The sequence below is a fragment of the Pomacea canaliculata genome, linkage group LG11, assembly GCF_003073045.1.
Source record: "Pomacea canaliculata isolate SZHN2017 linkage group LG11, ASM307304v1, whole genome shotgun sequence".
Lineage (NCBI taxonomy): Eukaryota > Metazoa > Mollusca > Gastropoda > Architaenioglossa > Ampullariidae > Pomacea > Pomacea canaliculata.
Window position 1 is genome coordinate 9,196,175 of NC_037600.1, and position 25,748 is coordinate 9,221,922.

The 25,748-nt window shown below is 36.2% G+C and overlaps 2 protein-coding genes across 3 annotated transcripts; both read right to left on the reverse strand.

Annotated features, from left to right (window-relative positions):
- Positions 1 to 1,384: 1,384 nt before the first annotated feature.
- LOC112576068 (Sjoegren syndrome nuclear autoantigen 1 homolog) lies at positions 1,385 to 4,970 on the reverse strand. The gene is made up of 3 exons (XM_025258297.1): positions 4,842 to 4,970; positions 3,437 to 3,636; positions 1,385 to 2,493 (listed from the first exon to the last, which is right to left on the reverse strand). Exons 1-3 carry the CDS (start codon positions 4,891 to 4,893, stop codon positions 2,377 to 2,379), a joined length of 369 nt encoding a protein of 122 aa, XP_025114082.1. The 5' UTR covers positions 4,894 to 4,970; the 3' UTR covers positions 1,385 to 2,376.
- Positions 4,971 to 5,759: 789 nt separating this feature from the next.
- LOC112576069 (axonemal dynein light chain domain-containing protein 1-like) lies at positions 5,760 to 25,744 on the reverse strand. 2 transcript variants are annotated; one of them, XM_025258299.1, is made up of 26 exons: positions 25,638 to 25,744; positions 25,219 to 25,353; positions 24,469 to 24,647; positions 24,032 to 24,132; positions 23,588 to 23,696; positions 23,131 to 23,216; positions 22,511 to 22,567; positions 21,989 to 22,097; positions 21,505 to 21,579; positions 20,680 to 20,774; positions 20,113 to 20,205; positions 19,436 to 19,502; positions 19,049 to 19,207; positions 18,389 to 18,657; positions 17,956 to 18,037; positions 17,324 to 17,506; positions 16,660 to 16,711; positions 15,706 to 15,922; positions 13,288 to 13,381; positions 12,309 to 12,499; positions 10,187 to 10,283; positions 9,834 to 10,016; positions 9,433 to 9,612; positions 8,864 to 8,950; positions 8,436 to 8,533; positions 5,760 to 8,300 (listed from the first exon to the last, which is right to left on the reverse strand). In XM_025258299.1, the coding sequence occupies exons 2-26, from the start codon at positions 25,250 to 25,252 to the stop codon at positions 8,006 to 8,008; spliced, it is 3,192 nt and encodes a 1,063-aa protein (XP_025114084.1). In that variant the 5' UTR covers positions 25,253 to 25,353; positions 25,638 to 25,744; the 3' UTR covers positions 5,760 to 8,005. The 2 variants fall into 2 exon arrangements, with proteins under 2 accessions (XP_025114084.1, XP_025114083.1); XM_025258298.1 differs by lacking the exon at positions 25,219 to 25,353 and having other exon boundaries at positions 25,638 to 25,730.
- Between the last annotated feature and the right edge of the window lie 4 nt (positions 25,745 to 25,748).

The window sequence follows — 25,748 nt, forward strand, 5'->3', positions numbered from 1 at the left end:
AGCTATTATTATAAACCATTTTTTGTGCATCTTTCGTGCACTTGGGTGTCTCCATGTTATTCTCAATCAAGGTTTCTGTGCCAAAAGAAACATTTGAAAAACTCAAAATATATGGCCCAAGATTCTCTACAATAGTTTAATTTTAACTCTAATGTTCATGTTTCAACTTAAACAAAAATCAGCTCAATCTTTGCAGTAAAACTGCATTCTCAATTCATTTTCTTACCACCATGTGTCCAACACCCTTGTTTGGGAAGACACCAGGCAGGGTGGCAAAATGATGGCATGTGATCTGTGTTGTCATGACTTTGTGACAAGAAGTGGGGAGTGATAAGTTTACTGCACACCATAATGCCATAAAATGCATAATGTTTTTTCCTTTCTAAAATAATAATTCTAAAATATTAACATCCAATATTAAAAAAATATTTTGACTGAGCTATGTGCTTATCCTTTTACAAGAAAAACCCAAAACTGCTTATAATTTTACTTGTTACTCTTTGTGGTTCAGAATTATTTTAACCAGTTTTATTTTAATGGCCATTGTCTAAAATGTGGAACACCGAAAATTTAACATTTACAAATATTTTAGACACAATGTCTCATTATACTTATTATCCAATTATGTGACTGTGTGACAGATAGTTCTCACAGGTGTTGTTTTTGAAAAATGGCATGCCTGGAACAAGCCTAATGAGTTGTTTATTCTTGTAGTTTTCATACCTGGATACTTTTAATCAGCTCTTATTTTCCATGTTTTCATGTCAGATGTTGACTGCTTGCAACCGAAAGTGAGTGGGAGGAGGGGGTACCCAGAAGACAGTCTAACAGAAATCTTAGCAACGGGGATATTATTAATCACCTGTGAAAGCAAGAGCTGTAAAAGCCCCAGCAGGCTGAACTTGTGGGATTGTTTTGAGATCTCTCTGGTATTGTTTTGGCATTTGTCAACACCAAAAAATCCAATAAACATGCAGAGAATATTTGACAATTTTTCCAACATTTTAGGTTTGCTCCCACCTCCCACAGAGACTGCCAAATTTTTTTCAGACTTTTTGTGGATTCATGTTTGGAAAATATTGGTTTCCTGAAATGTCTATTTATGGGGCTAATAGAAAATATACTAGCATTCATAAATATCTCCCATAATGACCCAAAAAATATTCTGGGAGAGGAACTGTGTGTGCTGCACTAATGAAAAGTGTAACTGATGATGTTTGAACAAGGTTGGTTAGCTTCGTCATTTATCTTGCATTATTCACAATTTAGAATTCTCACTCCTTGATCACATTCCAGTTGCTGAGAATAGTAAAATGTTGACAAACAGCAGGCAGCTAAGCAAATGAGTCACCTCTTTAACCAGGAAAAATACAAATGCATCATGTATAGGTAAAGTTTTATTTGTGAAAGACATTTACTTGTGGAAGTTTGATTTGAACTGTGCATTGAGTTGCCTCCCTTTGCTTTCAACATTTGTAACTGAGGAAATTTTTCTCAGGCTAGGAAAGAGAAAAGCAAGAGTTTATGTACATCTGGTTACAACTAAGATAAAGAGGCATTGAAAAGCTTTTCTGATGCACTTTCATTTACCTTTATGAGCCCGTGTGTTTACATAGTAGTGCATGTATGCCCATGTGTGTGAACCTGACTGGATAAAATGTCTAAATAAGCTATAATGCATCACTTTTTTCCCCTAGTCCAAACCATGCTTCAGATCTCCAAATGGCAATAAGTTTTTGATGAGAATTACATTGGTTTCTCAAGTACAACAATTTATGCATGAATAAAATCATACATAAAATCCCCATTAACATTAATGTTAACATTGGAAAGGCACCAATGCATAGGCAAATATGTCATACATTAGTTATAACTTTTCAGGATAAATATTTTGTAATGTTCAGAGAACAATGAATGTCTACTTACACTCAACCCTGCATTAACATTAGTTGGGTATTTTACGTTTTTAATTAAGCTGCCAATGTGTATTGACAGGCTGAAGTGAAAATCTCTGGAGCAACAGAAAACTGTATATCCTCTGGTGTACATATTTAAGACAGTTATATTGCCTATTTTCATTTGAACATTTTTAATAAAAGAATATCCCTTCATTTGTACTATATTGTGTATCACAAAATGAGACTAATATTAACAGATGAGAACTGTTCTATGACCAGTCACTTCTTAGATCCATTAAGCATCCAATTGCATGTTTACCTATTCTGGATAAAATGTCAAGCTCTCTTTATGTATATGGAAAATGCAGTAAATGGGGAAAAACATACATTTTAAAATCATTTCTATAAACACTTTCACTTATCAGAAAAAAAACCCCAAAGCCAAGCAAAAAACAAAATCTAAATAGAGAAAAGAAAGCTAAGACAGTGATGTCATGCGATTTGTGGATCCACCAGGTGCAGGGTAACTCTTCTCTTTCAGGCTCTGAGATTCCCGCTTAAGTACATTCAGCAATGTCTGGGAACTCTCCAGGATCTGGAAAATATTTACAGCACATTACTCATAATGTAGTCCCAGATAGTGCCACAGCATAATTAGGTATATTAGCATTATTACCAACTGTAGACACAATATATATATATATGCATGTTTATACACACATGGACTTATACAATTATTGACACAGTAATAAAATTACAGTTAATCTGATGATGATTAAAAAAAAAAAATATGAAAAAATGACTTTGATGAAACAGATGTAGGCTGCATTGTTACAGCCTATAAATTACATTTAACATTTTTCGAGTGTTTATCTATAGCACGCAACACTGATGATGGTGTGCAGGGCCACCAAGACCCAGCACAGACCTCACCAGGCCCCTTGTAATCGCTGCCCACCCTAGGCCAATACAGTCCACCTACCTTAGGCCTGGAAATAGTATACTACAGATTTGTAACGCGATATCCGCGTGTGTAATACTTGGGTGTTCTTTCTTCAGACCTTAAAGGACAAGATAAAGGGCAAAGGTCCACTCTTCTGTTGGTGTGCCTCTGACAATCATTGTTTGGATTGGTTAGGGGGAGGTGGTTGAGTGTGAGGTGTAAGTGTTTATTACTTAAGGGAACTCCCAACATCGGAAAATTTCTATCTGTTGTGGACAGAAATAGACAATAAAGAAATTAATGGGAGATTTTTCATGTGTATCATCACACATAAGTTTCATCAGAAGACAACTGGACTGAACTGTGATTTGCATGAAGTTTCAAAAATGGAAACTAAACTGTTGGAGACGTTAGACCTGCATTCATAAAGTACTAACCAATTAACAAACATCCTCCATTCTTATATAATCAAAACACTAATAAAGAAATATAGTAATAAACAAGACACACTATGCTTAACAACAAGGTAGGCCTATTCAAAAGTCCAGTACATCTGCATGAAGAACTCTTTCAAAAATGTTAATTATGAAAGCACCTTCATGTAAGCTGCTTCAGTTTCAGCAATTGTTTTGTCAAATTCATTCCTTGAAGCCATTTTTTTTGCCAGACTCTCATTCACTTTTGCAAGCCGTTCCGTCAGCACACGAATATCATTCTGTAATTTTTGCTTTTCTTCTTCTTCTTGCAAAATCGTTCGATGTAACTCATCTCTCCTTGTACACAATTCTTCTATACCTAAAAAAAGGAAAAAAAAAAAAGGTTATAATTGTAAAATACTTTCTTATTTTGATAATGTGCTCACACAGCACCTACTTTAACTAACAAGGGTGGAGAATGAGGTTTAAAATAACCACAGAATTTGTTTTCTAGCTTCTGATCATATATATAGTTCAAATTCTCTAAGCATATTTTGACACTTCAAAAAATGTTTAAAGAATTTTCAATTGAAGTGCAACCACCTTGACACTATAACTGGTATGTGCTCAAATATTTTGATCAACAACCATTTTTGTAGGAATTCTGTTTTGGTGTCCCATAAATTTGTTCAGCACTTGACGATCATAAAACCTGCATGAAATGCTGCATTTACTTGTGACACTTAAGAATGAAACTCAGAGGAATGCATTACTTTGCATGTCGATTTCAAGTAGTTCTGGTGCTGTGTTCATTTTTAAAACCATATATGCATACACATACCATAGTGATTATGGCACCCAAGAAAATTTCTAGCACTAAAAGCGAATGGAAGATCGAGGAAAACAGTAATTACAACAACTGAATTAAACATGAACTTATTGTCAAGTATAAGAGTGGCATATGTGTGACTGAATTACCTGTCAACTATATAGACAATATTACAACTAAAAGAGCGTTGAAGCAGTCCCAAATTTCGAATTTAAGATTTAAGTTTCAAATTTGAAATACTGTATAAGCTGTATTTTCCCATGAAACAGATTTGAAACGATTTCCCCCCTCTCCACCTTTCTTTTAAACGTAGGCCATGCTTTCAACAACTACGAAAAATGAATGGTAGTTATCTTTAAGTAGTTGGCAGAACCAAATACATACATTTAAATGATTTCTTGTGGGTAAAACATGTTCTTTCCAGAATGGATTGTGGTCAAGTACCTCGAGATACCACTCTAGTTTGAAAAATTTAAGCGTGATTGCAATTTTTTACATAGCACATCGAAACCTGCAGAAAAGTTTTAAAAAGAAATATATGAAGACATCTAATAAGGTTTCACTGATGGTCTGAATAAGTAAAGCCGGGCCAGTATTTGGATTTTTACAAAGCAATCTGAATACTACGAGGTGTTCACTATTAATCTGCTTGCATAGTGACTACAATTTTTCTCAACCAGCTGAATATGTCAAGACATAAATTAGTGCTATTAAAATAATTGGAATAAATTGAAAATCTAACGAAAGTGACTTACATTTAACTAATTCGTTGTTATAACTCTGTAACGCAGCTCCTTGCTGCGACATTTTGAACGAATGTAGCCACAAAGCTTCGAATGCGCCTAGACAACAAGTCTTCTACGTCATCAAAAGTGGGCCGCGTTGTGAGTATGGGTTAGTTAAAAAAAAGGATCGGGAATGTTTGAAATAAATCAGTTGTACATTTTCAAAAACAAAAACCAACAAAATTTATGTTTAAATACAGTTTTATAGCCTTTATTATTTATTTCCAGAGACCGCAGTCAAAACAAAATATTACTTTATTAAATGTTGCTTTGGGATAAAGTCTTTCTCTGCTCAAGGGAAGGAACTGTGTTCAGCGCTCGAACAAGAGGATGGTTCGGAAGGGTCGCGAATAATTCGTAAATTATTATCTGATTTCATTAAGAAAAAAAAAACCCTTTAATTTTTCTCCAGAATTATAGTGGTAATTATAACTATAAAATTAGGCTCTAAGTATCAGTAATGCATGAGGAAAGTATTATTGAGCTTACTGATCGAACTGAGATAGATGTCTGCGATTGGGTAGGAGTTTTGTCTGCCTACAGGATCAAATCCAATTATCATTGCATCTCAGTTTCCCTGCAGTGTTTAAAATTAGGTGCAATTTTATTTCAAAATTCTAGCTCTGAAATCTAATGCCGACACCAAAAGCTGTTTGTCCGTATGGTCTTCAAGCATGCGTGTGAGAATCTTTTGTGTTGGTATCAGCGCAGTTCAACAATCGAACTGTTTACCTAAGTTGTCTTTGTAATTGCTTTAAAACACATCAAATCTCATCTACAGGGACATGTTTCTAGTCTTGAATGAAGATGAAGGTTGCCAAATTTCATTATTATGTACTTTTCCTGTATTCTAGCATAAGCATCTGCAAAATATTACAAAAGATTGTGAACATATAATACTTTAATTGCTTCTGCACAAAGTATACGAAGCATAATTTGAATCTTCTGATGGATCAACAGTTTAAAAGTTTTCTTTATTAATGCTTTTTTTAATACAACTAGACAAAAACATTAGAAAAACTGCGCACATTGAATCAGCAGTAATGTCTTAAAACAATAAATTAGGATCTCAGCAACATTTTTCCAAAAATAGTTTCTTATAAAGCTATGTATCACAAGTAAACAGCACATTACAATGCCACAAAACATATAACATTTTTTTCCCTTCTAAAATAATAATGCTGATAAAGATGTCTGCTTTTCAGTGGGTACGCATCTGTTTTTTGTTATGACACCCTAAGAAGGAGAAATTATTGTGCAGTCAAACAAGGATTCACTTTGATGGTACTTTGGCAAGTGTCATTTAAATTGTAAAAGCACATTTTGAGTAGGCCATGAGGCACTTTCGGACAATTAAAGGACATTTAACTATAAAGGACCTTCCAAGCATCTCAAATATTCTATGATATTACTTAACTCTAACAAATTGTGAAATTATTGATTGATATGTTGCAGCCGAGGCCATTTTTTTTCTAAGCAAATGAACATTTTCTAATTACTATGTTGGCTTTTTAAAATTTTATGAAGCTTTATAAAATGTATAAGAGAAGAAAGTTAAAGACTAATGGAAATTAAGTACTGATTCCATCTGCTTCATCTTTATCCTTATCCCACACTTACTGCCCTACTTCCCTACACGTCAAAAACCGTACCATAGCTTCTTTTGGTTAGTAATAGGTTGAGAAAAGTTACCTGAAACCTTCATATAACCTTCATATACAAGTGATATACTTTAACCTACTAACACCCAAATAAAAAAAAAATTCCAGTTTCAAACAATGTGTTGACCGTGGGCACTATTAGGTACACATGACTGATACAAACATCATAAAGTCTTATCAAAATTGTTAATATTAGAATAATCCATTAGAATTCTACTGACAATAATTTCAGCTGATAATGCACAATCAGTACAACGTACAATACAAGCTTAGTCATATTTTTTTCAATAAAACATTTTGCTTGTTATTTTTTACCACCCTTAAACTTTTAACACATCATTAAATTGACACACATGCTTAAAAAACTCCCCACATAACAAGTGTTTTACTTTTAGTACACAGAAACCCAGGCTGAGGAAAAAGGCACCCCTTAAAAATAGCCTAGGAGAGCATATGTCGGCCTCACATTATGGACATACAACTTGCTGATGGCAAACATTACAGTGTGTCACTAATAACAACTTCAGGACATTATCAAAATAATGATAAAATGCAAGCATCATCCACAGTTGAGTGGTACAGTCGGACCTCAATAAGTTGAACTCAAAGGGACCCGAAAAAAAATTTGACTTACGGAGTTTTCGAGTTAGGGAAAATGGCGTAATAGGCGTAGGTATTTGGCCGGGAACTAACAATTAATTCGATATAGGGAAGTTTTCGACTTAGGGAAAGTCGACTTATCGAGGTCCGACTGTATATAAGACAAGCTCTGGAGCAGCCAGTTGATGACTTGCACTGAAGTTGTAGAATGAGGCAAAGCATTGATCACAAGCACAGTGATCACTGGCTATAAACACGATTGTAATTCACCTCTCTCTCACACAAAACACACATACACCTATACACACTAAGGTAACATGTCTACTTTGGAATATTGACATACACTTGGACAATTCATAAGCAACTAACTCTTGAATCGTTTAGGTATGGTAGACATATAGGGCCTTAAAACAGAAGATATCTATATATTTATAATTTTCTAGACTTGGTGATACTGTTGGTAACAATGGTATACTTATTATCTGATACAAATTTTAAAAGTGCAGGTCTTTTTTTTTTTAAAAAACTGTCTCTTGATCATGCAAAATTAAAAGTTAAGACACAAACAGAAGAACATTTATTATATATTAGACATTTTCTATTTCAGCAGTTGAAAATCCGATCTGGATGTTTTTTTTGAATAAAATGCATGTTATTAGAGCAAAAAGCAACCCTAATAGTAACAGGTTTTTGTGGATCTTGGCTTTTGTCTATACTGAATCATTACCTAGTAACAGCCCAGACTCACCACAGAAAGACAGTACCAAGTTGTCACAAAGTGGAAGCATTCTTTCTCTTTAAACAAGAAACTCAATTGGTCAACCACCTCACTAAAACAGTCAGCTGACCAGGCACCTCACAGTCCTAAAACAGCTATGGCTTTTTCTTGACCTTTGCAGAAGATTTGGGCTTGACCTGGTCCTTTTTCCTCCCATCCTTGTCCTCTTTAGAGTCAGCCACGCTGGCAGGAGTCTCTTGCGGCAAGGGCTTAGATGAAGCCGCACTTGCCGTTGGTGTGGCCAGTGCTGTCGCTGAATGCTGTTCCTGAAAGCTGTTCTGCTTCTCCAGCTGCTTCCTCAGGGCCCGCAACTCTTCCTGGAGGGCTGCTACCTCTGCTTCAGCCACTGCTACACGCTCTTCTGCCTCCTGGGCACGCTGTTCTGTCATGCTGTCAGGAGATGACACAAGTGAGATGACATAAAGTCATTGTGTGTTTTGATGCCACTTTATTTCTAATGTCAGAAAAGCAGCAATGAAAGAAAAGGAAGAGCAGATGGCAGAACAGAAAGAAAATAAAACTTACAAAAGTTTCTCTTGGAGTAAACCCATAGCAGCCAAAGCCTCAAAGGCTTTCTTGGTGTCAGGTGAGCCTTCTATCTTCACAGGTGTAGTAGTCAGTTTCTGTATGCATGGATTAACAGATTTTCAGGTAAAACAATATGAAGATAACTGTGAGCAAATCATGTTTTTCCATAACATAGCCCCAAGAGAATAAAAGTAAACAAATCCTCAATTACCAATTACCAATTAAGTAAATTACCAATACAGTAAATGTCAATGGTGAAGAAATTCACTCAAAGGAATGAGAAATTGGGATAATCTAAAAATCCTAAACCCTTGAGAAAAATAAAATTCATTCAAAATGAAACACAAACAGAGGAATAAAGCACACACACACTCTTTCTCTCACAGACGCAATCCCCAAAAGGAGAGAGACCAGTAAAGTTTGACCTTGTCTGAGGTGTCCAGGCCAGCCATATGTGTGTGTTCATCGTACCCAATAACCTCCATCTTCTCACTGGCTTCCTCCTGCAGCACCTGAATTTAAAGTCCGAGTTTAAATAAACGAGATAATATGTTTTACTGAACTGAACATACGCCAGATAAGCTAACAGACAATGTAGGGGTTTGATAAACTAATAGCAAATGTGTGATGTACAGTTAATAGCTAATAAATGGCTATAATGCCTGCTGCTGCTCATGTAGGACAAATTTAGAAATGGAAGGAAAAGGGGTTTGGGTTGGTCTTTTGCACTGAACCAACATTTAAAACTCTATCAACTATATCCTACAACTAAAACCACATCAACCACATCAACCACATCCTGCAACTAAAAATATGTGGCAAAGCAGCTGCCCACGAAAGCAGTCTCTAACTGCTATAAACATGCCTGAAACAAAATTGAAACCCAGGACATCCGGTCCCTCTGTAATAGTGACAAAGGGCTTAATCAGTGCACCACCGAACAAGTCTAGTGATTGTTAGCAGCACAATCAAAACAGAGGAAATTCTGCTTGACCTTTTCTTTTGGCTTGTCTTCTTCTGCATGTTCACCAGGTGCTCCCTCCTCTTCTCTCTGGCTTTCTGCTGCTGATGTCAGCCCCTCAGGAGGAACATCGAGAGCAGCTGCTCCTTTCTCAGTCAGTTCCTGCTCTTGAGATTTGGATCTTTCTAGTGTGTCTTGCTGTGCTACTGGAGGCTGCCAGATATATATCAGATCAATGTGGATTATTCAGAATGCTGACATGGGGCCAAAGAATTGCAGCAATGAGGTAAACTGTGACTTGTAAAAAAAAAAATAAGTTACTTATAGTTTACATTATCTTTTAGTGCAGGTTATTTCACAGTACTAACCAAGCATAGAAAAATGAAAGAAATAAACTACCAACATTAAATTAAAATATACACAATTTCACTCACTTCTGCATCACTTCTGTCCAGTTTTTCATGGTCTTTATACGTTATGTAGCTCCTTTCCTCCTGTTGGACTTTGCTAGATGCTGTAGTTGTAGGGCGGCTTGATGGAAAGAGAGAGTCGACACTCTCACCTGTCAGCTGGCTCATCAAGATCTGTGCTGTGCGAATCCACTCATCACATTCCATCTATAGATAAAATGACTTTGTCAGAAAGTTCATAATATGTAAAAAATCTTTTTCATGCTATTACATAAACACACTCAGGAAAAGACCTGAGCATACACTCATAAATCAGCATGCTTTAAACTCTCTCTCACATACACACAAAGAAGCATTATTTGAAGTATCTCACACACCTTGAGACGCTGGAGATCTTTTAATTCATAGTCTGCATTCTCCTCCATTTTGTCTTGGCGCATTTGAGTGTTCTCTATCACTATCCTGTTACAGCACCTGTTAGAAAAAAAAAATTACCCGAAAAGATATGTTTGGCCTTCCTATCACTAAACACTGCTAATGTAGTAGATATCTAGCTCCTTCAAAAGCTTGCATTCGCACATGGCAAATGTGAATGCACTCACACACACTCACACACATCTTAAACAAACACACATTCACACACCCCTTCAAACATTTTTAGACAAAAACACATTTGAAAAACTTGCTAATGCCACTATGCTATATACTTGGTCACTAAGTCTTGTTACTAAGACCAACAATTTCTGAAGTAGAATAATAAAATGCAGATTAAAAAGAAATTTCAATTTAAAGAACGCAAACTATGAAAAAATTGTGTAAAACTCCAACATCTAAGGGGCGATATGTCCATGCCTACCCTTACATACCATCCTTTCTCTCTCTCTTTCACTTATTCTTCCACACACCCCCCTAGATGTCTACTCACTTGTGTGAACATCATTTTAAAAATTTATTCTCAGATTTAAATGCCAAAAAATACATTAAAAAACTTTGCAAACAGTACCATAAAACGTGCAAAACATTGACCATGGATACAACAAATCAAACAGCCATAAATACTTCTTTCTGCGGTTGTTAAAATTCTGGGTGATCTGTAGGACTACGAATGGGTCATTTTCTCTCCAACAATCATTGGAAATGACAAGTCCAAATATTGTAGCCAGCTTACTGACCACCAGCATTGCATCAGGAAGTTGGAAAGAACGAAGGAAAATTCAAGAAAGTGAATATTTGTATGGAACATTCACACTTTTGATACATTTTTGTAAGAAACATAATGTCTTTCTCTGAGTATTCATATTTTTTGTGTCTTTTTCTAAACAACTTCTTTCTTAAACCTATATTAATCTCTAACCAAATTTTTAGTGATTTTTACATTCGACATCACTTCATGTTTGACAGTTGGGAGTGGACAACTGGAATTGAGGTAGCTAGTCGGGATAACTCCATATAGTCATATCATTTGGTACAGCATGAAGAAATTATCTATACCTATCTTTCGTGTGAAGAACTGTACAGACAAGTCACTGTTACCGTGAGATTCTTGCCCTTTTTTGTCTACTCTTTTTAGATACATGTGTACATATACTATGCATAGTGGCTCCAATCTTGTGCACCTATCCTTGGATACAGCACCTTCTCGACTTTGTCCTTTTACGAACTCACACCAATTCTGCCCTAGTCAAACAATGGCTTAATTCCACAGGCATGTTCTGGCCCAATAATTTTGCTTTCAAAATATTGCATGGTTACAGGAGATAATCATCAGGGAAACTGCATTCAGTAAAGATGGATTGCTTGAAAAGTGTATTGTGTTTAAATGTAGAGCATCATACCACACCATTTTTAAAAAAGTCGTAAAATATTAAATATTGAAACACTCCTCAAATTAAATCTGCATAAAAGAGGATAAGTGGAATCGAGAGCTGCATTGGTGAATATCAGGCAACAGATATTAATTAAAAAAGATATTTACACATTTAATACACATGGAATTAACAAAATACTTTGTTGAAATATAGATAGAACTCAAAAATACATTTACACACTAAACACTAATAGAATTAACAAATACTACTTTGTTAAAATACACAAAGAATCCAAATATTACTGACCTTTGTTTATCATTTTCAGTTTTTGTAGAGTAAATCCATGTCAAAAAGAGCAACTTAGAACTGTCCACGTTATGACTTTACACTAATTGATTTTCAAAGTTCATGCAAAAGTACTGACTGGATGCTTATAGCTACTGTTGAAGGGAAGTAATTCATGGCAAAATGATCCCTAAAGAGACCAAGAATTTTCCTATCCTTACTGATTTGTTTGATCAAAAAAAAAAAAGTACACAATGCTTTATCTACAGGAGCATATTATATGAGAGGTCCTGTAAGTATGGTAAACAGTGATCAAATGTGTTAAATGATATGAACAAACTTGGAGCATTATCCTTTCAATGTCAGATGTGAAACACAAAGTACCATGCAGTGTATACACACTCACATAATGATGCTGTTGGAAAAGACCTCCAGCACCTTAAACAGGCATTTGGCATTCTCTATCAGTTGAGGAACTGACACACTCCCTAGCAGAGCCATCTCTGAAGCTTCACGAGAGTTACCCTCCCTGTCCGGTGCCAGACGCAGCAAGGTTTGCACCATCCACTGCATCATATCGGAGTGAAGAGAGGATACCTGCAATGCGAGAACAATTCTAATTACAATTTTTAAATAATGAAGCACAAAGTCTGATGGATGAAGATGCTAAACTTCTTTAAAATTTAACTATTTTAAACCTTAGGCTGACACATGACATACTTGATGCATCTTGCCTGCAAGTTATATCCCTGCTATTCAAATATGAAATGTTACAACAAAACATTTTATGTGTCTCCACTTGTATGGCTCACCTAATACTCAATGCAAAAGGATTTGTGTGTCAGTATTACATCAGGGAAACTATGGTTTTCCATCACAAAACATTGGTAAAGTTGACCTGAGCAAATTCTTTTCAAGACTCAGACACAGTTAGTACACTTTAATGTCCAGAAGACTGTAGCAAAATGTAGCAGAAAACTGTTTGTGGCCCACAAGAGGCTGCAACAAGAAAACTCCTCCCACCCCTACTGCCCACTCAACAGAAAAGGATACCTGATTTAATTATTATCAAGATAATTAAGGTTGGGCTCTACCTTCTGCATGACTTACACTAGATGTGGTGGACCACTTATATCAACTGCCTCCATTTCCAATTAGCTGTGGGACTCTACCTTTGGTGGTTGTTGGGATGAATGTGTACACTGCACTTATGATTAATAGGTGACTGTGTATGTATTTAAGTGCATAAAACTACATTTATAGCATACCATGTGATGTGAACCAAAAGTCTTCCTTCATCCGTTATCACAACTTGGACAATAAAAATCAGTGTGGACTGGCTTACCCTGAGGAAAAAGGAAAAAGAACGAGTATTTAAGTCTTACCTGTTCCACCATCTTGGCATCCTCACTGTCGATAGAGTTGCTAGATGTGGTTGCCCACTTTTGTGTCTTGCGAACAACATCAACAGTGTTGATGCTATCATTAAAAAAAACAAAACTTACAAAATGTACAAGCATTAATATTACAAGTGTAAATGTGTAAACACAAGTATATCTGGGCATATTATCACTGCACAGCTTCACAGGACTTAACAACTTGAAATTTGTAACACCATCATTTAAAGATGAAAAGCAATGCAAATGCATTTATTTTCCCTAAAGAAATAATGTGGATAGAAATATATGTACTTGTAGTGCTATTTGAAATAAGAAAATCAGTCAAAGAACATTTTGATTGAAATAAACCTATTTTTATAGTAAATCACTAATGACAAGAAAAGTCACTGTTTCCTCTCAGCTCAAGATCATTTCATGAATAACAAGCAAGCATGCAGTTTGTACATAAGTCTCAGAATGCACCTTCAATAACTAGGAACAATACTAAAGAGTTTAAATAAAGAACCTCTTCCTCTTGCTATGACAAATCTTAGCATGTTTGTCTGAATACATGTATTCTAAGAAATAATCAACACTCAAAAACAAAAGCCAGAGGCTATATTTCTGAAAAGAGAGATTATAAGATTGTAAGCATTAAGCAGCATTCAGCTTAGTTTAAATGAAGCAATCAGTATGGTGACAGCAAAGTGGACCTCATGCAAGATTACTGTAACTAAAGGACGATAGGAAAAGTGATCCAAAAATCTTGTTCTTATTGCTAACTCTGCACGTAGCAAGCATATATGAATATGCACACACATACATACATGCACCCACACAAAGAATCTCGCAAATGGGTCATGCAAGCTTTGTCTACACTTTGTTCTAGCCTTATATGCAGCTGGTTGTTAATGGTCACCATGTATCACGTGGGCTGCAGACGTCTCATACTCCATGCATGTTGAGACTAAATTTCCTTCAAACAAATTAAGACACCTCTCTCTTAAAATTACTTCAAGAGAGCTAGGTGTCTTAATTAAAGAGAAGAGAGTGCTATTTTAAGAGAGGAGTGTACACTTTTAACAATAATAGATGGCAGGATGGTAATGGTTGTAGAAGGGGATTCTCAGTGACACACATCAGTGACATATATTGAGCTCTGTGTGCCTTGTAGAAGCCATTATAACTTATAACAAGCTCAGTTGTCAACGACTGCAGCAATCCATTGCGCTGGAGATAACACATTGACTCATGCTCTCCCAAGAAAGATCTAGCACAAAACTCTAGCACTAAACAAAAGGTTACATACATTTCATTCTTAACATAAAATGTATGCAGAGGAGAGAATATATAGATCAGATGTGGTGGTTACATCTAAATCCATTACGTGTATTACTAGCTGACTGCTTTATGTGACGAGGAAGAACTTATTTACTACAAAAAAATATATCAAAGATGCTCATGCTTGTTTGTGTACCAGCAGCTGGTACCAAACTTGAATGACAAACAATTCATACCCAGTGCAGAAGTCTGAAGCAAGACTGTCATAAAGAATTTACATCTGCTGCGAGAAAACTGGCAATGTCAACAAGGAAATTAAAAAAAAAATTAAAGAACAAGTGAGAACTCAGCGGGTCTCAAAGGGAAACCCATGATGAGGCAACATCTGTGGGGCAAGACTATGTACTGTGGGTGTTGCTCTTAGACTGTGCATCAAACTATGTGACACAAGGTGTCAGAATATTTGAGACAGGCCAAGACAGAAAATCACTGATGCATTATAGAATAACATGCAACCAGCCAACAAAGAGCCTCAAAAGTGTAACAAAATGACATTCTCAGGGGTTCTTGGAAAAAAAAGCCTCTGTGCTTTTAAATAAGGTACCCTGAATGACACTTTTAAGCTCTCTTTGCATTCAAGATCTGGTGCAAGTCATCAAGGGCAATGGTCAACTATTTTTTCCAGCAAGTGATCAGTTCAGGTAAAATTGTTATGGTACAGTTGGTACAATGTCATGACCAAGTGCTGCTGTCCACTGTGTGAAAGATAAAGAGGAAATGCTCGCCCTCCCCCCACAAGATATACACTATCAGACATCCTCCAGGGATGTAAAGAAAACAAGGGAAAACTTAATCAATTAACCAATTACCTCTCAATCAGTTTTGAAATGAAAATCTTTAATTAAAAAACTCACGTAATTCTCATTTCATACCTTACTGTGCAAAACATTCAGAAATAACATTTAGAGCAGAACTTGAAGCTTATTATGAAGAAATTAAATTTCCTCTCTGTCAATGCTTGCAGACAACTTTTCTCCTTACCTATCCAATTACAGTCTCTGCACCTGGACTGATCGTAATTCAGTGTTAACCCACAGTATACATATCTGACACAATCTTGCCAACCAGAAATAACATCTCCACCTGACATGTGGTTTCCCTTCCTGGTGTTCCTTCTCACTCTGTGTTGTGCCAACATACGCATGGGCCTTCTCCAGGGAGGCCACCCATTCCTCCAGTGAATAGAACAAGGATGACCAGTCCTTTTCTTGGATTGGAATAGTCCCATGCAACATGGCACTGATCCGTGACTGCCATGTCTCAACGATGTTCTGAAGGTGAATGATGACCGCAGCAACTCCTGCACAAGCAAAGGAAGCAGCACAAAAGTCAAATGCTTCTATGAACTGAAATGAAAGATGGTTACTCTTTTTTACCCTGTGTAACTCACTGTTTTTAATCCACTGCTGGAAGATTTCAAGAGACTCTGCTACCTAGAAACTCTAGGGGTAAGGTCAGGTATTGGTGGTGCACGTAATGACATCAAAAGGACACTCTCCCTTAAACCATCCTTTGTTGTAATGGTGTAATGTTGTATATAATGGCTGCTTTTGGATAAGCATACTTTTCTCTCTCTAAAAACAAACTGTTGTACTTCTATAGGTGACCCTATCCACAGGGTAGTGTGAGCCCTTATGTTACACACAAAGGAAAACTTATCCCAAAATCTGGGATATCTAACTCACTCAACAAGGACCAAGCGAATAGCTAATAAATGTCAGGAATCCCTCAGGAAACAGATGCAAGTGTATTATCAAGTGATGGTCACAGTCAACCCACTATCTACTGCACTGGCAGTTAGAACTGACACCTGTATCTAATAGCAAAGTTAGATAAATTAGCAAGATATTCTACACAACAAAACATGTAAATCTTTCCTCCCATCAAATCTTTTCTTGAAGCAGCAATATTATTAAACAAATCTCACCACTACCTCCACAAATTAAAGGGTCACCGTTTCTTTTTTTTTTAGAATAGAAAAATGACAAAACTAGATTACAACTATCACTGTTGCCTTCTTCTAAAATGAACACTCACCATTCTCCCCAGTTATTCGATACTGGTACTGCTGAATATGGTTTCCTATGTCCTTGAAATAAGAAACAATTATCAATTATCATATATTTTTATTAGCAAATACAAAACAATACCTACATGACCTTGAACAGATCTGAAGGGGACTGGACATCTTCATGGCAACAGAGCTGAACCTCTTTGGGCTATTATGAGTTCAAGAGCTGGTGGGTTCAATTCTCCACAGCCATGTGATACAAATTACAAAAAGGAACATGTGCCAGAATTCAAGTATTTAGGTATTGTGACTCTACCTTCATCACTGTTACAATAAGACTTGCTTTATGGACACCAATTCATGAGACAATGCATCAACATAAGCAAGCACCCCCTTGATAAGATAAGACTTTATTTAACAAAAACAGCAATACCATAATATAATTATGGTTCAGGCTTATATACAATCTACATTCATTTGCACATAGTAGTGTTCAGAAGTCGCACAGTCGAAATAACGAAGGACAACTTCAATCTGTTGGCACTGCCACACAGAATCGGCGACCTGATGGAAGATGGTAAAACAATTGACAGGACGTGCCTGTCATCACTGAGAACTGCAGACACTTTCAGAAGTGATACATCACTAACAATAGCAGCATGCACACTGGCTAACTGATTGTGCCCTGACCTCATTAAGAAGCAGCAAACTCTTCTGGTTTGGGTGAGAGGCACCACTTGGACCACGATGCCGGCTAAATACTTCAAGTGCACAGTCTGTCCATCCTTCCATTTCCCTCCGAATCTGTGAGAGTTCATCTTGATTGCTAAGCAGTAAATCTCCTCCAAAAAGCTCAGCTTGTTTTGAGAGAATCTGAAGAATGAAAATACCATTAGAAGACAAACAAAACTCCAGAGCAATCTGACAGAAAAAATTGTCAGTTCATGATAATCAACATCAGTTAGAGATAATATGAAACGAAAAGCAAAATATTTTTAATACATGCACACTGAAATGGCATTCTGTATCATCGCTTGCTGGGGTATATGAGTTAAATGTCTGTGTGTGTGAATGTAAAAAAAAAAATTGCATCCCTTTGTCCCCTGTGGGAATGCTTAAGTGAAAGGTTTTGCAGATGTCTGTTGACGAGAGCATTCCCCATACTTCTGTAAAACAATAATAGTTAAGATCCCTGATTTCTTGAACATTATACCAAAATCATACAAAGTTGATGGAAAATGTGGTACATTTATATACCGCAAGTTCAGTACACCACTGCAGTATAGAAATGCCGTAGAGTTTAAAATACATGTTTTTTTTACCTTGTCCCACACTTGAAGATCTGTGTGGAGCTCCTTTGTTTTAGCTGAGTCAGGCATTTTTACCATATCTCCATCATCGTTACTGAAAGTTATAAATTAATATTATATGAGGAAGTGACACTAGTGATAAAGTTTTGCAAATTTCCTGACATCAGCATGACCAAACCATTGTATATTAAAGAACATATACATAAAATCAACAGAATCTCTGAATACATGAATCTAATGTGGACAAATATGTTATTGCACCAAAATCACACTAACCTTCCCCTACAGTCCTAACCCTAATCCCTCCAAAAAACAAAACAAGAAGAAGAACAAAACAAAATAAATAACTCTCATTCCAGCATGTGTTGAATTGTACACACACTTGCAAACATCCCCACACTAACACATCACAACACACATACAGAGAGTAGCCAAGCATGCTCACAAGCAGTGGCTGTGGAAATATGCCATCCACTTCTCCACTCCAGTCTTTACGAACATAAGCTCCTCCTTGGCATCCTCCTCCCGTTGTCGCAGGGCAATGTTGAAGTCTTCGATCAGATCCCGCCACCTCTCCACATGGTGCTGGATCTTGGTCAGCATTTCTGTGTCACGGTCACTGAGGAGGATGGTGAAGTGGTTGGCCAGCTTCACCCAGCTTTTTTCACTGACATGAAGACGTTTGGCAGTGACTAGTCGACACTCCTCTGTTACCTACAACACAAACAAATGCTCAAAATAATTCAGAAGCCATCTCCATTCCTTACATGGTCCATGTACTTTCTTAATCATTTACTTTCTTAATTGAGTTTTCAGAAAATTGATTCTGTATCAGCACAAAAATTTATATTTACATATACTTATTTACAACAGAAATACATTCAAGCAGCTATATATATATCACTAAATGTCAAAAACAACTAAAATCTAATGCATGACATTAAAAAACTTCTTACTTTCTCTCACTTCTCATGGAACTTTTAAATTGTCATTTTAGTCAAACAATAACAAAATTTTGCAGGCTAATTGCTTCTTCATATGAAAGTAAACTAGTAAAATACTTCCATTAAAACAAATTAATTGCATCATGGGAATAAAAAATTACCTTTAGAGCAAGGCTATATGCAGCTGTGCTCCAGATCTCTCTCTCCTCTGTCAGAGCAAAAACCTGACGCTCTAGCCTCTTGCGCTGCAGCTCATACAGATCGTGGTATTCTGCTAGAAGAGCTGCATTTTTCTGGGCCTCCGACAGTGCACTGCGTAGCTGCAGAGTTTGAGGCATTAGCTGATAACCAGTGCACAGATTCTAACTGTCCCTTAGATTCACATACTTTGTGGACAGCAATAACAGGAATTTTAATACATGGGAGACATAATACTTATCATGATACATAGATTTACAAGATGTATGAGGGCTCTTTTAATAGGTGGAAGTAAAAAAACAAACAAACAACTTATTATAATTGAAAACAAAGTTTGTGAATTTGCTCACATCTTCCTGGGTTTTCTGAGCTTCCTTTGTCACAACCCTGTCATGCTCCTTTACATCAGACAGTTCACTGCAATAAATGTTCAGACTTTCTTAAGCAGTAATCTCTAAAGTTTTGAATCTATTTGAAAGATATAAAAAGAGAGAGAGAGAAATTGACAGAAGAGATATAGAGAAAGAGATTGAAAGTAGAAGGCGATGTCCTGCTCACTGGATATGTTACCCTCCCTGGCTTTCTACAGTGGGTTCCAGGGTAAAAGCAGCTATATACTGGTGCTACTGCACATGTTCCAAGGGTGACAACAGAATACATTATTTCTCCTATAAATGTTTAGAAAGTGTTTCAGGATGAAACTAGCTGCAGAAAATATACTGCTACAAATATATTAGAATCTTAGGCTAAACACTAGAAGCAGCAATAAAAATTAGACTTGTACATGTATCTACAGATACAACAAATGCTGGGGCATCCGGTTTATTCCCTGTTAACTACTGTTTTTCTTTTAGAAATCTGCTGTATAGTGAATGGAAAGATATACTGTGAACATCAGCATAACAATAATAATAATTTTTAATAGAAACACGCTTAATGCATACTGATGTGCAAAATCATGTGCATGTTTACCCTCAGTATGCATGCTACCATTCTTAATATGCACTATCCTGTAAGCTTTACGAACTTTGTCAGAATGCTGATGGTGCTTTTGAAGCGCATCAGCTCATCAGTCAATCTTCGGTCTAGAGCCCGCTGTGCCATGACCTCTTCATGAAGACTATAATAAAATGAAACAACTTAGTACTTAAAACAATTTGTCATTGCGCCCATCAATCTCCCATGTAATTATCATCCCTATAATCATTTTCTTTAGTGTGAAAAGAGTCACAAATTTAAATACATTTAAATTTAAATTTAAATCTTTCTAAAAAACATACACACACATATTCCAACAAGCACACATGCTCACAAATATTCATGCAGACTGCTGCCATCAGAAAGTAAGTTATATATTTTACATATATTTCACATATAAATACTGATAAATAAAAATTGTCTTGAGTAAGCATGTGCACAGACACGTCCACATGCACAAATGCATGTGCATGCATACAAATACACAAAAAAATATGGGCAAACACATTCATGCATGCACACACATACAGGATGTGAATGAACACACACGTGCATACAAATACTCAGAGACACACAATTGTATTCCTTTCTTAAAAGCAATGACATTGCTACATACCTCATGATCTGATTTGGAACCTTATTGAGCAGTCCACTGTACTTCAGCCTCAGTTCTGCTAGCAGCTGTCCTCGTTCTACACACTCAACGCTCACCTGCACATAATGACGTATACACCTGTGACATCACTCAGGTCACAGCTCACATGTCCTCCTCAAATACACACCCAGAGACACACTTATAGACATACACACTCTCCACACACACACGTGCATGCACACACACAGATCCACCCTCACACACACAAATGGAGACACACATGTATAGACACACACACCCTCTGCAGGTGTATTGCATGATCACATACACAAACAAACAGTTCACTCATCTTATAATACATATTCACTCACTGTACTCACACAAATCATAAAATGATTTTATGCTTAACAATTATACAGTTCAGTTATTCTAAGTCCATTTTTATATATACGTGCCTAGTTATTTTTCCCCAAGCAAACCCATTTGAGACTACTTGACAACTAAACTAAGAGTAGAATCAAGTTCAAAGTGCAGATTAAAGGTTAAAACTTCTACTGCTTAAAAGTGGTTTGATCAAGGGAAGGGAGATAACAGCATTTTCTGGATCCATTCAAGTATATAACACAGCTCACTGTGCTGAGTATTATGATCATGTGACATTCAAAATAATAAAATGATTGCATAGTCCTTGAAAAAATGCTGCAATTTTTTTACAAATATTTATAAATAGATTGTAAACAATCTTAAATATTCTTCTCTTTGTACCAGATAATATATATATACATGTGAACCCTTTACCGCTATAAAAATAAAAGTCTTGATAATATGAGACCTTTATATACTTACCTGTCGAATAAGTTCATGAAAAACAATGTTGTAAATGTTCTGCTCTTTCTTGATCAACTCCAGTAGGTTATGAAGCTGAAACAGCAACAAACAGCTGAGACATTTAGAAACTCATTCAGTCAGCTTTATAACCTCTTCACACATTTAATATCAGTTCTACTATACATTAAGTTCCAAGGACTTGGTGAAAACTTATTCTACTCCACTACAATGGTTAAATTTCTGCTTAGAAGATAAGCTACAATCGTTACCAAATTTATGCTAGGTGTTTCTCTTGTACATTGCCCAGGTGGCCATTTGCTCTCGCCTTCCCTTATGTACACAAGTTTTTGTGCAAAGCTGCTTCAAGGATTTTATGATCGTTGTACATCAAAATCCTCAGAATAGCTACTGGGATACAAGCTTTCCTTGTTTTAATAATTAGCATAATTATCATGATTATGGTCATTGTCTCTGTTATCATTGTCATCATCATTATTTTTACCTGAGTGGGTCCCTTCGAATCAGCATCCATGTCAAAAAAGCCGACCTTCTGAAGCATGTCATCCATAGTTTTCTTCAACTGCACCACCTCATAACGACTTGATGGCTTCCTGATTGGCACCCAAATACAATGAATTACACACTTACATTACCTCCCTTCAATCAGATCTTAAGGTCTAAATTTATTATTTTTTTTTAATGTCATGGTTAACAGTAACTGAACTTATGAACTGACCTAAACCTGCAATTTTGTTTGTATCAAACATACCATATAATCCTGTCATCACAGCTAAGCCATTGACCACTTTATGTAATACAAACCAAATAATGCAACAAGCACTCCTGGAATAATAAGGCTCCATACTTAATTTAGAAACACAAGCAATATCTTTCTCATGTGTATGTGTGTGTGTGCATGTGCACACACACACACACACAGATATCATGTAAATGCAGTCCGTTCACTAATATTTATCACATTTATTGTAATAAAGTAAAGAAAAAAATTAACATATCTGCTTACAAGGAGGGAAACACCGTAAGATGATTTTCATGGTCTTGTGGATTTAAGCTGTATTTGCTAGAAATAAAAAGAAAGGTATGTATATCAGATGCTAAACATAAACGTCCATAACAGACAATATTGTTCCAAATCAGAGAAGTTGTAAGTCTACATACAAATCTTGAAGCAAACCTCTGGACATGTAAAGTCTTTTCGCTGATCTATCTGTATCTACTTAATCACAAAGTAAATAATAACGTAAATGATTAAAACTTTTGTAACAGACGAAAACACAATAAAGATTACGCACCTGCTAGTAGGTCAACCAGTATCATAACAAAAAATATTTTACCATGCTGAAGAACAAAAAGATATGGACAGTTACAAAAGGTTTAAAGGAGAGACGATTTAAAAAAAATGCCTGCAGAGTATCACAACTGATGCTCCCAGTTCAGTGAGGTAGTCAAGTAAACAAGGTGTGTAAAAAGAAGTGAACAAGTGGATAGTTCATAAACATCTGTGAAGAATATAAGAATTGCAGGAGCAGGGAATAAATGAACAAAATTTAAAAGATGAACATGGCTACACAGTGAACAAGAACAGCAAACTTTTAAGATGACACATCAGAAGGAAGATCTTACTCCTCGTGAAACTCCAGACCCAGTACACCCCGGTTTTTGATGATGTGGTATTCTTCTGGAATTAATGTGTCAGGCAGTTGCAGTGCCTAAAAATAAAAAATATGAACTGTATACAAGGAAGAAGTCAAAAATCTATTGCATGGGTGTTAACTGTCTACTCTCTCTCATATTCTTAGTAATTTCAAAAACTAAGGGGGCAAAATGTAACAACCATGGTAGCCAAGATTCAAAAACACAAAACGCTTGGCTCATCTTGCTAGTCTGATAATGGCTGTTGAATTCTGCAGTAAAAGTCTCTGCTGTTCATCTAGGACATTATCAGGACATATAGTTTCTGAAACATTTCATGCCCAGGATATGATCCACCATACAGACAACTGCCTTTGTGTGCACATGATATTGTCTGCAACTGAAAATGTTGCCAGGGGAAAGCTCACTTTGGCAAGGTGCTGAATACCTTTTTCGGAGGCAGTTCTGCATTTTTTCTGACAGAACTGTGGTCATGTGGATCAGGTTTTTCTGGATGTGCAAATTCTTGTGGAACGTCATACAGGAAAGAGATGTCTCTGCAAAGGAACCAAGATAAAGGTATTTGTGACCCTTTTAAGATGAGAAATTTTACAATTGTTTTCATACAAGCTATTGCTGTTGTAGATTTAAGGCAGTAAAAACTGGATTAAGGCATTGATAAACTATGAGATATTTATTCAACAACAATTTAAGAAGTTTTGATGAAATAATCATATAAATAGGTACAAAATGAAAACTATTTACACAGACTCTTAACATAAAAATATTAATACTCTCTATAAACAAAAATGTAATTTTTGGATCTAAAACATAATTTTAATGTAAATAAGTCTTTGCTCCATCAGATTCTAGTATTATCCAAACTGAATACCTGCCAGCCCCACAGATGCATGTGGTACTTTCCATCAGGTGTTGGAACTGTTCCCTCCGCTTGTGACTCCAAACATTGGCTGCAGGTGGTCGTGCTGGAACCTACAAATTTTTGAGCAATTTAATGAAAAATTTAGGAGAAGTTTAATGATGAAAGGGTTTTATTATAAAATATGTTTCATCATTTGAAAATATCCATCAAAGTGGATATTTTCAAGAAAAATATTTTCTCTAAATCATTTATCACTTACAAAAATAAAAATGAAGTTTTCATCAATGTTTTATCCTTCGATGTTAAATTACAACACTCAAGAATACATTCAGTTTTTGGCTACTGTGGTTTACACAAATTTATTAAAAAAAAGGCTGTCTGTACTACTTGTACTGTTTCTTTGATTTGCACATCACCCTGCCCATGGTACAAGTCACCCAACGCACCAAAGATGTATTGAGGTTTCTGTATCGTGTTGGAGGGCCAAGTTTATCACGTGCAGGTGGAGGCTGTGTTAGAGCGAAAAGGATGTCCTCTGGAATGAAGTCACTCTGGAGGGAGGTAGGGAGGGGCTTGGTCCTGTCCACAACCATTGATGACCGCAGTTGTGGCAGCTTGACCACTTCTGAGGTAGTGATGACAGAATATAACATAATCACAGGATAAAAGTAGGTTATATTATTATTTGACTAAAATAGTTTTTGACATCATTATTGGCTTCTTCTGAAGGTTAATGGCACTTAATAGTGACTGAGATTTGAGATATATCCTGGTCATGTTCCTTGCAAGTTTCCATACCTCAACTTTATATGCATCTTTAAATGAAGTGTACATATCGCTATATTTGTACATAAAACACACACACACACACACACACACACACACACACACACACACACACATCTGCATGCACACAGATATACACATATCTATAAGTGAGTGTGTGCATACACACACATAACTATGCACCGGCCCCTCACCCCTAAACAAAAATACTTCACACACCATTGTCCTAAAAAAAAATCCATGATGAGCAGGGAGCCATGTGACTATTTAAAAAAAATTAACTTTGGATTAACTGTGGATATTGTTCTTTCTCTACCCTCATAATCCTGCCCTCAGAACTGTGTTTGCTGGCACTTGTGAAGCCTATAATAAAATTACTAAATTCTAGAATAAATTGGTGATAGACAAACCTGCAGCCATGTCATCCCCTGTCAGCTGAAGCATGATGCTTTATGATCTGTATAAGGGTACTAGCAACTCTCAAAACTGTACATTGATTGCAGATGAAAACAGGTATTCTCCTAGCACATCAGATCACACCACTCCTGAATAAAATGAAAACAATTTTTTTCTTCCCTTGTAAAAAAAATTTAACCAAACCAATAATATCCTGGCTCAAAATTAACCACATGAAGTATGTCGATGGGGCAAGTAAGTAAATAAACTATCATCACATAATCTGTTTTTCGAAGTAATGCTCATGAAGGATATTTTTCCAATAAACATTTAACAGATTCATTGGTGGGTGATTAAAGAGTTCTAATATTTTGGTGACCATCGGTATGGTTAAGCATTATATAAATAATACTTCATCGGTTCAGACAATTACCTGACAATAATGTCACGGAGAGTGTGCGTTCACCCATAAACTATTAACATCGTTGAAGAGCACAAGTCTCGCCATCTTTACGCATTTTTGTCGTCATGGAAAACCGGAAGA

Bases quoted from the DNA above. Each gene is read 5' to 3' on its own strand.
- LOC112576068 (XM_025258297.1), bottom strand. From the start codon at position 4,893: ATGTCGCAGCAAGGAGCTGCGTTACAGAGTTATAACAACGAATTAGTT. The intron at 3,637-4,841 runs GTAAGTCACTTT...TCCTTTTTTTAG, and splicing joins TAACAACGAATTAGTTAAAT to GTATAGAAGAATTGTGTACA. The intron at 2,494-3,436 runs GTGCTTTCATAA...AATATTTTCCAG, and splicing joins CTGAAGCAGCTTACATGAAG to ATCCTGGAGAGTTCCCAGAC.
- LOC112576069 (XM_025258298.1), bottom strand. From the start codon at position 25,674: ATGGGTGAACGCACACTCTCCGTGACATTATTGTCAG. The intron at 22,098-22,510 runs GTAAGCAGATAT...GGTGCCAATCAG, and splicing joins CTTACGGTGTTTCCCTCCTT to GAAGCCATCAAGTCGTTATG. The intron at 20,775-21,504 runs GTAAGTATATAA...CATTATGTGCAG, and splicing joins TTCATGAACTTATTCGACAG to GTGAGCGTTGAGTGTGTAGA.